Here is a 16,914-nt window from a genome sequence, read left to right as displayed (position 1 = left end):
CACGCAATGTACTTAACTTACTGATGTCATCAATGTCAAACAAGAACTCATGAGACACGGCCTCTCTTTGTAAAGTTACGTTCATATTAGAGAATGGTGATTGATACAGATATTGAAAATAAGTCTGCCATGCCTTAGGATATACTGTGGCCTGATTAAGTAGGGACCAGATGCCGGAAGTGGTTTTAGTGATTATCTGTTTTAGCATCTCGGCACCATCTTTTTGATGTTTTTTGACTCTTCTATTTTTAAGCCTCATTTTATATTGATTTTTCAGATATTTTGTCTTTATGATAGAATCTGAATTGGCCAATATGTACAAATGGAGAATCTCTCGCCTTAGTTCAGCTTTCTTATGCTTCACCTCAATATCAAAGGCATGGGCGTGCTGATGCTTGGTGGTCTGTCTAGGCGTTTGCATTGCATGAGTGTAATCACCCTTCTTTTTACTAGTTCCATGACATTCTTCATATAGATTTTGGTCTAGTTTACATAACTGAGCTCTCGACCATCTCAATCTAAAACCTTGATTGTTCACGGAAACATCTGCTATGTTGGAATGTATTGTCATTGTTTTCATTGGAAAGAGAATATCAAATGTAACTTTAGTTTGTTATGGTCGCTCATGTCATTGTGTACGACTTCAAATGTTTTGATCTGATTAAAAAAGGATGAGTTAACATATATATAGTCCAGAATGGCATTCTGGGGACTTCGATGCCATGTCACTGTGATGGTATATCCCCCAGAACACTACCATTCAACAGTATGAAGTTTCTTTCAGCCATCATTTCGGACCATGTCGCTTCCTTACCAGATAGCTCAACTTCCATACCAGAACACTACCATTCAACAGTATGAAGTTTCTTTCAGCCATCATTTCGGACCATGTCGCTTCCTTACCAGATAGCTCAACTTCCATACCCGGATAAAGATGCAGGTTAAGGTCTCCTAATACAATAGTTTGGGTTATTCCAGTATCTTCCGTTTTTATTGTTTGAATACTCCAGTAGACGTTGACTATCGCTAATTTCATTTTGGTAGTGAATAACTTGATAACTTGTAAGGTAAATGAAGTAGAGTGGCACAGCTGAGTTTGAAATCCACAACTTTTCTTTACGGCTAATAGTAAACCACCTTTCGGGCGGCCCAAGAAACTTTTTTTCTGCAGATGTTAACAAAACAACATGGGAATCCCAAATTGGCGGTAACAAGAGCCATCTCTCCTGTAGGGCAATGATGTCAATCCCAACTAGATCACCAGTTGATAAAGAACTGAGATGTCTATGCCCTCTTGTATTCCAAGATATCAGACTTATACTTTTTTTGTTTGAGGATTGTTACGAATTCATCACTTGTGTGTGATGACATGACTCTTGAGATTCACTGCCTTTTGCTACAAAAAACAGTGATTTGTGACCTTGTGACATTATTGCATTGGAAGCCATTTCTTGCGTTCGGATGAAGCCCATATCAAATAATGCCATTCTCGCTTGCCAGGATGCATCGGCTACAAGAGCTGAAGGCATATACATCCGGGCGTCCATCAGGTCATTATGATGAATGAATTCGATTTGGTCAATATCTACCGTTGTTATTGTTGCCAAATCTGGGATCTCTGCACATTTGTTTAGAACGCTTGTTCTGTTCAAGTCATATTTTTTATATGGGAGATCTCTGCATTTGATAATTAGGCGATGTTGACTCATGTTTTTTCTTTCTTTGTTTTGAAGGGGTTTCTCCCAGGACGATCGCTGGGTCTGTCAATATATAGACCTTGGGTCTCTCGACTGCTCACTGAAGCAAGTTGGAGTGGTCTGGATACCAAGTGATCAAAATTGATTTGAGGGCTAGGTTGAGGGACTCTTAGGAATGGCGTTATGGACGGAAACAATCTTCCTGTGGAGCGTTGGTGTTCTACACTTTGATTCTTAGCAGTGGAATGCATCATGTATGCTTGTATGGACGATTTAATTTCATCACGTAGATCTGAAATAGAGGTGCCAAGTACCGTAGGGGCCTTGGTCACGAGTTGACTTTGTAATGTCTGCGCGCAATAAACTCAGAATCGGGGCAGTACCTGCGTTGTTATCTTGACAATGGCTGGACTGATATATATTGTTAATTTGTTGATTATCCTCTTTCTCGTCCGCATTAGCCTTTTGGAGTACGGTAGCATCAAGCATTATATAGGATTCAATAGAGCTGTGAATCTGTTTCTGAATATCCAACATCGAGGGGAATGCAGAATCAGGAGTCTTTAAATCGTTTTTCTCAGTTATGGAACCATTAGTAGTAGCAATCTCTGGTGTTTCTGAGGTACTGAAGGAACTTAACGGCTTCTGTACATTGCCACTTTTTTGTAATGGAATCTGATTATCCATGGCAGCTACTTTAATCAAACATGCCAAATCATTGAGTGGCTTTTATGCCAAACAATTTTCATGACAAGATTCTACTACATTTGCTTGCCTACTATTTTAAGAGTATCCAATCTACCTTTGCTTGAATTTATTTGGATACATTTTCTTGCCTCAAGCATGACCGGCTTACTCTTACACTTGGTTCTCGTTTGAGAAGTCTGTGACACTGTGGTCATACTTTTTCGCTTGTTGCACTCCCTAGGGGGCACAGGTGTTTTCCCTGTAGTTCCAAATACCTCAAACATGTTTGTATGAGTAATGTCTTTCATAGGTTCCTCAGCTGCCATTTTGCCCTCTGCCGCTATCGTGTTTGTTTTTGGCCTTTGATCTTCTGTGGGTATGTTGGTGTCATCTGGACGGATATTTGCCAGACCCTGTGGCTCTGTCTGGTCCACAACGGTTGTTACATCTTGCTCTATGATGACTGAGGCTTAATGCGCTGGTGACTTTGTCCCTGGTTGAAGGCAAAAAGTTGTTTAGATTATTTGTATCTTGTTCAAATAATGACCCAGTGGCTTGAACGCATCCTATATCTAGCGAAAGACCATATGAGCCCTGCTGGGCCTGTTTCGCGGTTACACTCACTAAAGACAGAAGCTGCTCAATATGCTCAGATTGTTTTGTGACCTTAGTATCCAAGATTTCATAAAGTTTTACTACAGCTAATAGTGCCGTGTTCATTGCACTTAGAGTGTTATTCAGGGCCGGAGCCTCTGGAAAGGAACCCCTGCCTGGATGGTTAGTATGAATGAAAAATTCAGATTCACGTGTTGTGGGGTCAAATATTGATCGTCTAGGAGTGGGTGCTATGAATGACTCCGACTCCTCTGCATATTGTGTGTGTGATTTGTCATTGATCATAGATGTTTTCAAGTGCCCCTCATCTTGGTCACGGGTGTTAGGCAAAACTGGCGAAAGCGTTTCTAGATCAAATTCTGATGGTGATTTAGCATCTCCCCCTTCTTCTAATTGTATTAGATCCCCCGTATTAGAACAGATATATAGGACTTCATGACTACTTTCCTGAGATTTATTGGACAGGTTCATGAATTCTATGTCATCATCATCCTCAATTTCACCTATCATGGTTAGATGTGCATGCACCTGCCTCAGCTTTTGCTGCGCCAAGACGGAGCACGGCACTGGTTGCTACATGGTTTCCTCCACCACGAGAGTTCACAATTGCTGGGTGTCTTCAATGAGGCAAGCAGCAATTAAAGTAGTATCCGTTGGAGCACCACTCTTTTCAACTTCTCCCACTAGATCCTCAGGTTCTGTATGTTGATTGGCTATTTTATTTTCCTGATTTATGATGGAAACCTGTTTGTCTGTGGTGTTCTTAGTAGGGGGCAAGGTTGGCACCGTAAGGGGGGCAAGCTCAGAAGCACTCATGGCATTAGGATCTCTGCTCTCGATACAAAACAATCTAATATCCGCTGACGCAGAAGCCGAACGCTGAGATATAGAACGCTCTGCGCGTGGAAACAGGTTTGTTAGGCGACTCTGAGGGAGCACTTTGCTACTTACATTACCTTGGGGCAGCACGCCAATTTTTGCCCTTATTACTGAAATTGGTGGCATATTGGAAGTGAAAGTATATTGTTTCAACAAGAATCCAACAGAGAAAAAATGTACTGAGCCTTACTTTCACTAGGCTCGTAATAATATGATTTACCAAAATTCCCTCACTACCACGCTATCTCGCTAGACAGCGAGACAGCAGCAACCACACTTCCACAACCGCACTTCACAAATGCGTGTGCAAAAATGCACGGGTGCGGCGGTGATAAGGTTGCTGGGAGAAAGAGGCAGAGTAAATCAGAGGAAAGAGGGCGACGTGGGGCAAAGATGCTAGAGAAATCAAGCACAATAGGTAATCATCATGGAAAAAGCACAATGAGGGGATAGGCCAGGCCCAGGATAATATCAAATCAAAAAGTCTTTATTGTTCACATATTAAATCACAATGCATATAGTGCTGAATTCATAATAAAAACAGCATAAAAACAGATAATGAATGAAATATTTACAAATAAAGTGCATATCAATTAACTGGGCTCCCTGGTGGCAGGAAGAGTATAACGTGCAGTCATACCCCACCAAATGGAAAGAGAAGTGCAAACTTGAGGTCCAATCACAAGTTGGCCCGGGGGGGTAAAGAAAACCAGAAAGGGGGGACTCACCAACAGAAATTAGAGGAAGGAGTACCTTGGTAGGGTTCTAATGCTCCCCCCAATATTAAGCTACATACATGGTCCAATAATCAATTCTTAATCTGGCTGCAACTTATTCCATTGTTACAGAGAAAATGAAAATACAAAACTGAAAAAATCACAGCACCTCTTCAGTCTCGCATCTAAAGAAGTGACAGTTATTGATACAATTTAAACGGACAAGGTTGTAATGCAAAAATTGTTGAAAAAAACAGCCTACGACACTTGTCACCATTTCGACCACAAAAGTCCAAGCTTCTACAGAAAAGAAGAAGAAACAGAAAGTAAGTGTTACCGTACGTTGTTTGGTGCTCAAAGACACAAGTATTCTTAACTAACGTTAAAACGTTAGCACGTTAGCACTGGCCCTGCCTACATAGAGTCCAAAACGTGTCCACGTTAGCGTACCCTGAAACAATGTCCAATGAGCGACCTCCTGCAGTGATCAGGAGGCAGGTCTTGGGCAAAAAGCGAAATCCAAGTCCAAATCTGCAAAGGGTAGTGCAGCAACCACTCTTGCACAACTGCACTTCACAAATGCACGCCAGAATCACTATCCTTTCACCATCACACTGCCACCATCATCATCCGTTCACCATCACACTGCTACCATCATCATCCTTTCACCATCACACGGCCACCATCATTATCCTCTCACCATAACACGGCCACCATCACTATCATTTCACCATCACACGGCCATGATCACTATCCTTTCACCATCACACGGCCACCATCATTATCCTTTCGCCATCACACGGCCACCCTCACTATCCTTTCGCCATCACACGGCCATGATCACTATCCTTTCACCATCACACGGCCACCATCATTATCCTTTCACCATCACACGGCCACCATCACTATCCTTTCGCCATCACACGGCCATGATCACTATCCTTTCACCATCACACGGCCACCATCACTATCATTTCACCATCACACGGCCATGATCACTATCCTTTCACCATCACACGGCCACCATCATTATCCTTTCACCATCACAGGGCCACCCTCACTATCCTTTCGCCATCACACGGCCATGATCACTATCCTTTCACCATCACACGGCCACCATCATTATCCTTTCACCATCACACGGCCACCATCACTATCCTTTCGCCATCACACGGCCACGATCACTATCCTTTCACCATCACACTGCCACCATCACTATCCTGTCACCATCACACTGCCACCATCACTATCCTTTCGCCATCACACGGCCACGATCACTATCCTTTCACCATCACACTGCCACCATCACTATCCTGTCACCATCACACTGCCACCATCACTATCCTTTCGCCATCACACGGCCACGATCACTATCCTTTCACCATCACACTGCTACCATGATTATCCTTTCACAATCACCCTGCCACAATCAATATCCTTTCCCCATCACACGGCCACCATCACTATCCTACATACAATGGCATTTATCCCCCTCAGTTTCCCCCATGTGTGTGTGTTTCTCTGGAGTGCAGCATGTGCAGAGTGGTGCCTGTGTCTGTGTGCAAACTTGACTAAGACTTACTTCTTTACACACAGTTCAGCTGCTCCAGCAGCAGCGGGTAATGGGTATTGAACAAAAACAAGACCTTGTGCATCCCCCCTCCCTCTCCCCACCACACCTGCGCATTGGAGTGTTGTCATGTGTGCCCAGGCCGGCCCTGAGTGCGCAGTGCACATCTGTGCAGCCTGCCCCTCAGCTTGCAGAAGCCAGGCGGCGACTCATGCTGAGAGTGTGGCTCCGACACTGCTCTTGCCATGCTGTCGCCCGACCGACTCGAGCCCTGAGAGGCCGAGACCTCTTCCAAGGTAAGTCTTCCAAGGAAAGTCAAAGTAGTGGCCCACCGCTGGCGGGGGCAGCGCAGCACATCAGGTCGGAATGGGGGCCGGCCGGGGGACTATACACAGACAAGAATGCGGTTGCTCATTCGTATCTAAGGGTGTGAACATGTCTTTTACTTATGGTTTTCATTTCAATATGTGTACTTGTGACCGTGAGGGAAATGTCATTCCCGGAGCTTGTGGCCGCCTCTGGGATATCCAGGTGATACCAGTTTCCGCGTGTTATGTGCTGCCACAACATGCAACATGCATTATCCAATAATGTAAAGGAACTGAATATATCAGCGGTGACCTGAGCGTATGTTTAACGCGGTATATGTTCGTGCTGCGCGGCCGCTGCACTGTGCACCCCCAGATTCAGCAGACTTTTTGTTTTTTGGGTTGCATATTCCAGGTGCAACACACACAGTCATAGTGCTTGCCCAAGGCGCAGCCCAGATTAAAGTGCTCATGCGCTCAAGACGGCAACAGAACAGATGACACAGAGAGCAGGCTGCAGATGTGGGGGCAGAGACGAGCAGAAGGCGACGGCTGAAAAGAGAAGAAGTGAGGCAAAGGACATGGGAAAGAAGAAAAGGAGTGGAGAGTGAATGGAACTATCGGAAGAAGGAGGAGGAAAGACCAACACAGGTGTAGGGGGTCCATGAGAGATACGGAGGAGGTGGGGATAAGCGCTAAACAGGTTGCCAGAAAGGTGGTGGCAAGAACCTCAAGGACAGTAGGAGAACTGTTGGGGGTAGCAAGCAGACTGGAAACGAGGCGGGGAGAAGATAAGACAAGAGGGATGGAGGAAAGGAGCAGATCATTTTAAGCCATAGAGGAGAAAAACAAATAAGCCTGGGGGGGGACAAGGAGGAAACAAGAGACAAGAAATGCAAAATACCTGTGGAGCAGGAGATGCCCAGCTCAAAGGGCAGAAGTCCATCAAAGTGGTTGAAACCCAAGTGCTTAGAGAGACTACTGTGACCAGGTCCAACAAGGTTCTTTTTTCGTGAGGTCCACTCGGGGTGCACAGGCACAGACTAGTGCTGTTTTTTCAGTGCACAGAGTTTTGTTTCGGAGGTGGGTGCACCCAGGGGGGCTTGCAGTAGTGGAGAGGAAAGCGCATAGATAGGGACGCGGAGGCCCCGCTCCTCCAGCCTGAATATGAAAAGTCCCTTGGCCCTTGGCCTTGGCCCGCATCTTCTCACTGCCGCAGGGGAGCTCTTTCAGATGCATTCACAGTCCATAGAGTGGCTTTAACCTTAGAGAGAGCAAAAGACCGGTAGGTCCTTCCTGCCAAACATTGAACTGCGGGCCACTGACAGGGACATGGAAGTAGCAGCTCCTGTGGTGTCGGGGTGGGGGGTTGGATACAGAGGGTTACAGATGCCAGCAGCATGTGGATCTTTGTTGTGGATTGGCTGGTTTTCCGATAGCTATAGCAGTAAACTAGCTCAGTGGGTTGAGCGCTGGCTGCTGCAAGGTGTGTGTGATCTGCAGGTTCGACTCCCAGCAAGGTCAACTCAGCCTTTCATCCTGCTGAGGTTGATAAATGAGTACCACAGGTTGGGTGATATTGTATGCATATTTGTTGTACATAAAGCGCTTAAGCGTAAGTGCTATATAATAACACATCATTATCATTTGGCCTTGGACGTCTGCTGCATTCACAGTAATTTGGTGATATGGGCCTATACCCGCTGATATTAACAATACATATGGTGATCCATTCTGGTATGAAATGTATATCACATTACATTGATATTGTAACCATATTTTTCGTAGTGTTCTCAGAAACAACGCTATATGATGCCACTTCCTGTCTTGGCAAGGGGTGGAAGGTTGTGTTCCATCGCTTCCTGTGATGTCACTTCGGGGTGAGGGCAAGTTATCATCACTGATTCCAATGGTAACTGAGAAGATGCTCTGACAACATCCTTAACACATATAGCCGAATACCAGGCCATCCTGTTACCAGGCCTTTATTATCAAGGACAGTCCATTCTGCATCCCTGGTTACTGAATCTTTGCACTTGTGCAAGTGCCATTTTGCGTGGCATTGGCATTTGGGCAAACATTGCCCTAGTGCAAAAAAACCTTTCAGTGCATGTTACACCAGCGCACATTTTACTTTACTGCTGATACAGTGCCTAGTCACACTAGTAAGCACTAGGACACACATTGAAATAATAGGTTGTTTGCACTAGGGCGCTCTTAGCACTTGCGCACATATCTTGGGAACACTGCACATGGGCTGCTGCAAGGTTTATGTAATTCGGCCCCAGGTTTACTAGGATTCTGCACGAGCTGAACATATGGAAGCCCCCCATCCAGTGTGTACCCGTGGGCAATTCACTGACGGGCTAATGGGCGTGTTCCGTCTTTAGATATCTGTTTTTGATGCAGTGGGTGGTCGCCCTCGTTCTTGCCTTGTTTCCGCATGGGGGATTTCTGACACAGCTATAGTAGGCGGGAGAGAACCAATCACGACCACTCAATGCACAATCGGGCACTTCCATCTTTGTAATTTTGGAGGGGCAATCTGCGTGTTGTATCCCTGCTTCCTTCCGTATTTCAGATTATACCTCCACCCAAGGAAAGCTAGCCGGTCCACAATTCGAAAGCATGCAGTGCACACTTGTGTGAGTGGTCTGCACGCTGTGGCAGTGTGTGTTGTTGTTTAATGGTTGGAGATGTGCAGGTATCCTATTGCGCCATTGCTTCGTTTTTGTATCATACGTTTGGCCTCCTGATTTAGATCTCCCGAATGTGTACCTTAATGTCTGTGAGACAGGTGGTATTCTTACTTATCGAGTTCTTTGACAAAAAAAAGCAAAGTCCCAAGGTGTCCCCTGTACCCCCAGATTTTATGGGTCTTCTATGCCTGCTGAGATCTGCCTGGCGTGGTAATAAAACCCAAATAACAGGAGTGGCGGCGCTCCCTCCTCCCATATTCAGAATATAATATAAATTCTAATATATTCATGTATTTCCATCTATTAAATCATAGCCCTCTTTTTCCTGTGTTCACAGATCCTTCACGATGGCGCACGGTGTAATGGCAGCGCTCCTGCTTCTGGGCATCTGTGGGCAAGGGGCATATTCAGGTGAGTGGAACTGGAGCTCTGGTGGGTGCTCGCACATGTGGGTCTGGGTGAGATTTTCCAAAATTCAGGCCTAGTTTGATAGCAATGGAGCTGTACACAGAAAAGATGAGGGTACAGGGTTAGGAAAGGATGGCAGCTGGCTGCGGTTCTCTGGGGTAGCCGAGAGCCTAAAGAGAAGTGAAAGGTCAGCGTCCAGTGGGGTGATATAGAAAAATGTCATCAGCCCTAGCAGTGCCCGGGCACAGCCCCGGTTATCTGACAGGAATCTATACTTGGCCTTTTTGGGTGTAGTACTGTTCCCTCTGAAGTACCTGGGATTGTGGAGCAACCAAAGAGTGGCAGAGGTATGTGTGGCATCTCAGAAGCACCGAGGTAGGCACTTCTTCCTAAGGGCGAGAGGTATGTGTGGCATCTCAGGAGCACCTAGGTAGGCACTTCTTCCTAAGGGCGAGAGGTATGTGTGGCATCTCAGAAGCACCGAGGTAGGCACTTCATCCTAGGGGTGCAGAGGTATGTGTGGCATCTCAGAAGCACCGAGGTAGGCACTTCTTCCTAAGGGCGAGAGGTATGTGTGGCATCTCAGAAGCACCTAGGTAGGCACTTCATCCTAGGGGTGCAGAGGTATGTGTGGCAACCCAGAAGCACCGAGGTAGGCACTTCTTCCTAAGGGCGAGAGGTATGTGTGGCATCTCAGAAGCACCTAGGTAGGCACTTCATCCCAGGGGCGCAGAGGTATGTGTGGCATCTCAGAAGCACCTAGGTAGGCACTTCATCCCAGGGGCGCAGAGGTATGTGTGGCAACCCAGAAGCACCTAGGTACGCACTTCTTCCTAAGGGCGAGAGGTATGTGTGGCATCTCAGAAGCACCTAGGTATGCACTTCATCCTAGGGGTGCAGAGGTATGTGTGGCATCTCAGGAGCACCTAGGTAGGCACTTCATCCTAAGGGCGAGAGGTATGTGTGGCATCTCAGAAGCACCTAGGTAGGCACTTCATCCTAGGGGTGCAGAGGTATGTGTGGCATCTCAGGAGCACCTAGGTATGCACTTCATCCTAGGGGTGCAGAGGTATGTGTGGCATCTCAGAAGCACCTAGGTAGGCACTTCATCCTAGGGGTGCAGAGGTATGTGTGGCATCTCAGAAGCACCTAGGTAGGCACTTCATCCTAGGGGTGCAGAGGTATGTGTGGCATCTCAGGAGCACCTAGGTAGGCACTTCATCCTAGGGGTGCAGAGGTATGTGTGGCATCTCAGAAGCACCTAGGTAGGCACTTCTTCCTAGGGGTGCAGAGGTATGTGTGGCATCTCAGAAGCACCTAGGTAGGCACTTCATCCTAAGGGTGAGAGGTATGTGTGGCATCTCAGAAGCACCTAGGTAGGCACTTCATCCTAAGGGCGAGAGGTATGTGTGGCATCTCAGAAGCACCTAGGTAGGCACTTCATCCTAGGGGTGCAGAGGTATGTGTGGCATCTCAGAAGCACCTAGGTAGGCACTTCATCCTTGGGGTGCAGAGGTATGTGTGGCATCTCAGGAGCACCTAGGTAGGCACTTCTTCCTAAGGGCGAGAGGTATGTGTGGCATCTCAGAAGCACCTAGGTAGGCACTTCATCCTAGGGGTGCAGAGGTATGTGTGGCATCTCAGGAGCACCTAGGTAGGCACTTCATCCTAAGGGCGAGAGGTATGTGTGGCATCTCAGAAGCACCTAGGTAGGCACTTCTTCCTAAGGGCGAGAGGTATGTGTGGCATCTCAGAAGCACCTAGGTAGGCACTTCTTCCTAAGGGCGAGAGGTATGTGTGGCATCTCAGGAGCACCTAGGTAGGCACTTCATCCTTGGGGTGCAGAGGTATGTGTGGCATCTCAGGAGCACCTAGGTAGGCACTTCTTCCTAAGGGCGAGAGGTATGTGTGGCATCTCAGGAGCACCTAGGTAGGCACTTCTTACTAAGGGCGAGAGGTATGTGTGGCATCTCAGAAGCACCGAGGTAGGCACTTCTTCCTAAGGGCGAGAGGCATGTGTGGCATCTCAGGAGCACCTAGGTAGGCACTTCATCCTAAGGGTGAGAGGTATGTGTGGCATCTCAGGAGCACCTAGGTAGGCACTTCTTCCTAAGGGCGAGAGGTATGTGTGGCATCTCAGAAGCACCGAGGTAGGCACTTCATCCTAGGGGTGCAGAGGTATGTGTGGCATCTCAGAAGCACCGAGGTAGGCACTTCTTCCTAAGGGCGAGAGGTATGTGTGGCATCTCAGAAGCACCTAGGTAGGCACTTCATCCTAGGGGTGCAGAGGTATGTGTGGCATCTCAGGAGCACCTAGGTAGGCACTTCATCCTAGGGGTGCAGAGGTATGTGTGGCATCTCAGGAGCACCTAGGTAGGCACTTCATCCTAGGGGTGCAGAGGTATGTGTGGCATCTCAGAAGCACCTAGGTAGGCACTTCTTCCTAGGGGTGCAGAGGTATTTGTGGCATCTCAGAAGCACCTAGGTAGGCACTTCATCCTAAGGGTGAGAGGTATGTGTGGCATCTCAGAAGCACCTAGGTAGGCACTTCATCCTTGGGGTGCAGAGGTATGTGTGGCATCTCAGGAGCACCTAGGTAGGCACTTCTTCCTAAGGGCGAGAGGTATGTGTGGCATCTCAGGAGCACCTAGGTAGGCACTTCATCCTTGGGGTGCAGAGGTATGTGTGGCATCTCAGGAGCACCTAGGTAGGCACTTCTTCCTAAGGGCGAGAGGTATGTGTGGCATCTCAGGAGCACCTAGGTAGGCACTTCTTACTAAGGGCGAGAGGTATGTGTGGCATCTCAGAAGCACCTAGGTAGGCACTTCATCCTAGGGGTGCAGAGGTATGTGTGGCATCTCAGAAGCACCTAGGTAGGCACTTCATCCTTGGGGTGCAGAGGTATGTGTGGCATCTCAGGAGCACCTAGGTAGGCACTTCTTCCTAAGGGCGAGAGGTATGTGTGGCATCTCAGGAGCACCTAGGTAGGCACTTCTTCCTAAGGGCGAGAGGTATGTGTGGCATCTCAGAAGCACCTAGGTAGGCACTTCATCCTAGGGGTGCAGAGGTATGTGTGGCATCTCAGAAGCACCTAGGTAGGCACTTCATCCTTGGGGTGCAGAGGTATGTGTGGCATCTCAGGAGCACCTAGGTAGGCACTTCTTCCTAAGGGCGAGAGGTATGTGTGGCATCTCAGGAGCACCTAGGTAGGCACTTCATCCTTGGGGTGCAGAGGTATGTGTGGCATCTCAGGAGCACCTAGGTAGGCACTTCTTCCTAAGGGCGAGAGGTATGTGTGGCATCTCAGGAGCACCTAGGTAGGCACTTCTTACTAAGGGCGAGAGGTATGTGTGGCATCTCAGAAGCACCGAGGTAGGCACTTCTTCCTAAGGGCGAGAGGCATGTGTGGCATCTCAGGAGCACCTAGGTAGGCACTTCATCCTAAGGGTGAGAGGTATGTGTGGCATCTCAGGAGCACCTAGGTAGGCACTTCTTCCTAAGGGCGAGAGGTATGTGTGGCATCTCAGAAGCACCGAGGTAGGCACTTCATCCTAGGGGTGCAGAGGTATGAGTGGCATCTCAGAAGCACCTAGGTAGGCACTTCATCCTAGGGGTGCAGAGGTATGTGTGGCATCTCAGGAGCACCTAGGTATGCACTTCATCCTAGGGGTGCAGAGGTATGTGTGGCATCTCAGGAGCACCTAGGTATGCACTTCATCCTAGGGGTGCAGAGGTATGTGTGGCATCTCAGGAGCACCTAGGTATGCACTTCATCCTAGAGGTGCAGAGGTATGTGTGGCATCTCAGAAGCACCTAGGCATGCACTTCATCCTAGGGGTGCAGAGGTATGTGTGGCATCTCAGAAGCACCTAGGCATGCACTTCATCCTAGAGGTGCAGAGGTATGTGTGGCATCTCAGAAGCACCTAGGCATGCACTTCATCCTAGAGGTGCAGAGGTATGTGTGGCATCTCAGGAGCACCTAGGTAGGCACTTCATCCTAGGGGTGCAGAGGTATGTGTGGCATCTCAGGAGCACCTAGGTAGGCACTTCATCCTAAGGGCGAGAGGTATGTGTGGCATCTCAGAAGCACCTAGGTAGGCACTTCATCCCAGGGGCGCAGAGGTATATGTGGCATCTCAGAAGCACCTAGGTAGGCACTTCTTCCCAGGGGCGCAGAGGTATGTGTGGCATCTCAGGAGCACCTAGGTAGGCACTTCTTCCTAAGGGCGAGAGGTATGTGTGGCATCTCAGAAGCACCTAGGTAGGCACTTCATCCTAAGGGCGAGAGGTATGTGTGGCATCTCAGGAGCACCTAGGAAGGCACTTCTTCCTAGGGGTGCAGAGGTATGTGTGGCATCTCAGGAGCACCTAGGTATGCACTTCATCCTAGGGGTGCAGAGGTATGTGTGGCATCTCAGGAGCACCTAGGTAGGCACTTCTTCCTAGGGGTGAGAGGTATGTGTGGCATCTCAGGAGCACCTAGGTAGGCACTTCTTCCTAAGGGCGAGAGGTATGTGTGGCATCTCAGGAGCACCTAGGTAGGCACTTCTTCCTAAGGGCGAGAGGTATGTGTGGCATCTCAGAAGCACCTAGGTAGGCACTTCTTCCCAGGGGCACAGAGGTATGTGTGGCATCTCAGGAGCACCTAGGTAGGCACTTCTTCCTAAGGGCGAGAGGTATGTGTGGCATCTCAGGAGCACCTAGGTAGGCACTTCATCCTAGGGGTGCAGAGGTATGTGTGGCATCTCAGGAGCACCTAGGTAGGCACTTCATCCTAAGGGCGAGAGGTATGTGTGGCATCTCAGAAGCACCTAGGTAGGCACTTCATCCTAGGGGTGCAGAGGTATGTGTGGCATCTCAGGAGCACCTAGGTAGGCACTTCATCCTAGAGGTGCAGAGGTATGTGTGGCATCTCAGGAGCACCTAGGTATGCACTTCATCCTAGGGGTGCAGAGGTATGTGTGGCATCTCAGGAGCACCTAGGTAGGCACTTCATCCTAAGGGCGAGAGGTATGTGTGGCATCTCAGAAGCACCTAGGTAGGCACTTCATCCTAGGGGTGCAGAGGTATGTGTGGCATCTCAGGAGCACCTAGGTAGGCACTTCATCCTAGAGGTGCAGAGGTATGTGTGGCATCTCAGGAGCACCTAGGTATGCACTTCATCCTAGGGGTGCAGAGGTATGTGTGGCATCTCAGGAGCACCTAGGTAGGCACTTCATCCTAGAGGTGCAGAGGTATGTGTGGCATCTCAGGAGCACCTAGGTATGCACTTCATCCTAGGGGTGCAGAGGTATGTGTGGCATCTCAGGAGCACCTAGGTAGGCACTTCATCCAAGGGGTGCAGAGGTATGTGTGGCATCTCAGGAGCACCTAGGTAGGCACTTCTTCCTAAGGGCGAGAGGTATGTGTGGCATCTCAGAAGCACCTAGGTATGCACTTCTTCCTAGGGGTGCAGAGGTATGTGTGGCATCTCAGAAGCACCTAGGTATGCACTTCATCCTAGGGGTGCAGAGGTATGTGTGGCATCTCAGGAGCACCTAGGTAGGCACTTCATCCTAAGGGCGAGAGGTATGTGTGGCATCTCAGGAGCACCTAGGTATGCACTTCATCCTAGGGGTGCAGAGGTATGTGTGGCATCTCAGAAGCACCTAGGTAGGCACTTCTTCCTAAGGGCGAGAGGTATGTGTGGCATCTCAGGAGCACCTAGGTAGGCACTTCTTCCTAAGGGTGAGAGGTATGTGTGGCATCTCAGAAGCACCTAGGTAGGCACTTCATCCCAGGGGTGCAGAGGTATGTGTGGCATCTCAGGAGCACCTAGGTAGGCACTTCTTCCTAAGGGCGAGAGGTATGTGTGGCATCTCAGAAGCACCTAGGTAGGCACTTCATCCTAAGGGCGAGAGGTATGTGTGGCATCTCAGGAGCACCTAGGTAGGCACTTCTTCCTAAGGGCGAGAGGTATGTGTGGCATCTCAGAAGCACCTAGGTAGGCACTTCTTCCCAGGGGCGAGAGGTATGTGTGGCATCTCAGGAGCACCTAGGTAGGCACTTCATCCTAAGGGTGAGAGGTATGTGTGGCATCTCAGAAGCACCTAGGTATGCACTTCTTCCTAGGGGTGCAGAGGTATGTGTGGCATCTCAGGAGCACCTAGGTAGGCACTTCATCCTAAGGGCGAGAGGTATGTGTGGCATCTCAGAAGCACCTAGGTAGGCACTTCATCCTAGGGGTGCAGAGGAATGTGTGGCATCTCAGGAGCACCTAGGTATGCACTTCATCCTAGGGGTGCAGAGGTATGTGTGGCATCTCAGAAGCACCTAGGTAGGCACTTCATCCTAGGGGTGCAGAGGTATGTGTGGCATCTCAGAAGCACCTAGGTATGCACTTCTTCCCAGGGGTGCAGAGGTATGTGTGGCATCTCAGAAGCACCTAGGTATGCACTTCATCCTAGGGGTGCAGAGGTATGTGTGGCATCTCAGAAGCACCTAGGTAGGCACTTCATCCTAGGGGTGCAGAGGTATGTGTGGCATCTCAGGAGCACCTAGGTAGGCACTTCTTCCTAAGGGCGAGAGGTATGTGTGGCATCTCAGGAGCACCTAGGTAGGCACTTCTTCCTAAGGGTGAGAGGTATGTGTGGCATCTCAGAAGAACCTAGGTAGGCACTTCATCCTAGGGGCGCAGAGGTATGTGTGGCATCTCAGGAGCACCTAGGTAGGCACTTCTTCCTAGGGGCGAGAGGTATGTGTGGCATCTCAGGAGCACCTAGGTAGGCACTTCATCCTAAGGGCGAGAGGTATGTGTGGCATCTCAGAAGCACCTAGGTAGGCACTTCTTCCTAAGGGCGAGAGGTATGTGTGGCATCTCAGGAGCACCTAGGTATGCACTTCTTCCTAAGGGCGAGAGGTATGTGTGGCATCTCAGGAGCACCTAGGTAGGCACTTCATCCTAGGGGCGCAGAGGTATGTGTGGCATCTCAGGAGCACCTAGGTAGGCACTTCATCCTAGGGGTGCAGAGGTATGTGTGGCATCTCAGAAGCACCTAGGTAGGCACTTCTTCCTAAGGGCGAGAGGTATGTGTGGCATCTCAGAAGCACCTAGGAAGGCACTTCTTCCTAAGGGCAAGAGGTATGTGTGGCATCTCAGGAGCACCTAGGTAGGCACTTCATCCTAGGGGTGCAGAGGTATGTGTGGCATCTCAGGAGCACCTAGGTAGGCACTTCTTCCTAGGGGCGAGAGGTATGTGTGGCATCTCAGGAGCACCTAGGTAGGCACTTCATCCTTGGGGTGCAGAGGTATGTGTGGCATCTCAGAAGCACCTAGGTATGCACTTCATCCTAA

At 48.9% G+C, this 16,914-nt stretch overlaps 1 protein-coding gene across 1 annotated transcript in view; it reads left to right on the top strand.

Moving 5' to 3' along the window:
• Positions 1-16,914, top strand: part of LOC138517048 (uncharacterized) — a 341,761-nt gene that overhangs the window by 31,860 nt on the left and 292,987 nt on the right. Inside the window, exon 2 of the mRNA XM_069632564.1 lies at positions 9,509-9,582. Within this exon, the coding sequence (XP_069488665.1) occupies positions 9,519-9,582 (64 nt within the window). The 5' untranslated portion in view covers positions 9,509-9,518. The remainder of the gene's footprint in view (positions 1-9,508; positions 9,583-16,914) is intronic.

The sequence above is a fragment of the Ambystoma mexicanum genome, chromosome 6q (genome assembly GCF_040938575.1).
Source record: "Ambystoma mexicanum isolate Mex_15411 chromosome 6q, UKY_AmexF1_1, whole genome shotgun sequence".
NCBI lineage: Eukaryota > Metazoa > Chordata > Amphibia > Caudata > Ambystomatidae > Ambystoma > Ambystoma mexicanum.
The sequence above is the reverse complement of the archived record's forward strand: the minus strand, read 5'-3'. Positions and strand labels throughout refer to the sequence as shown.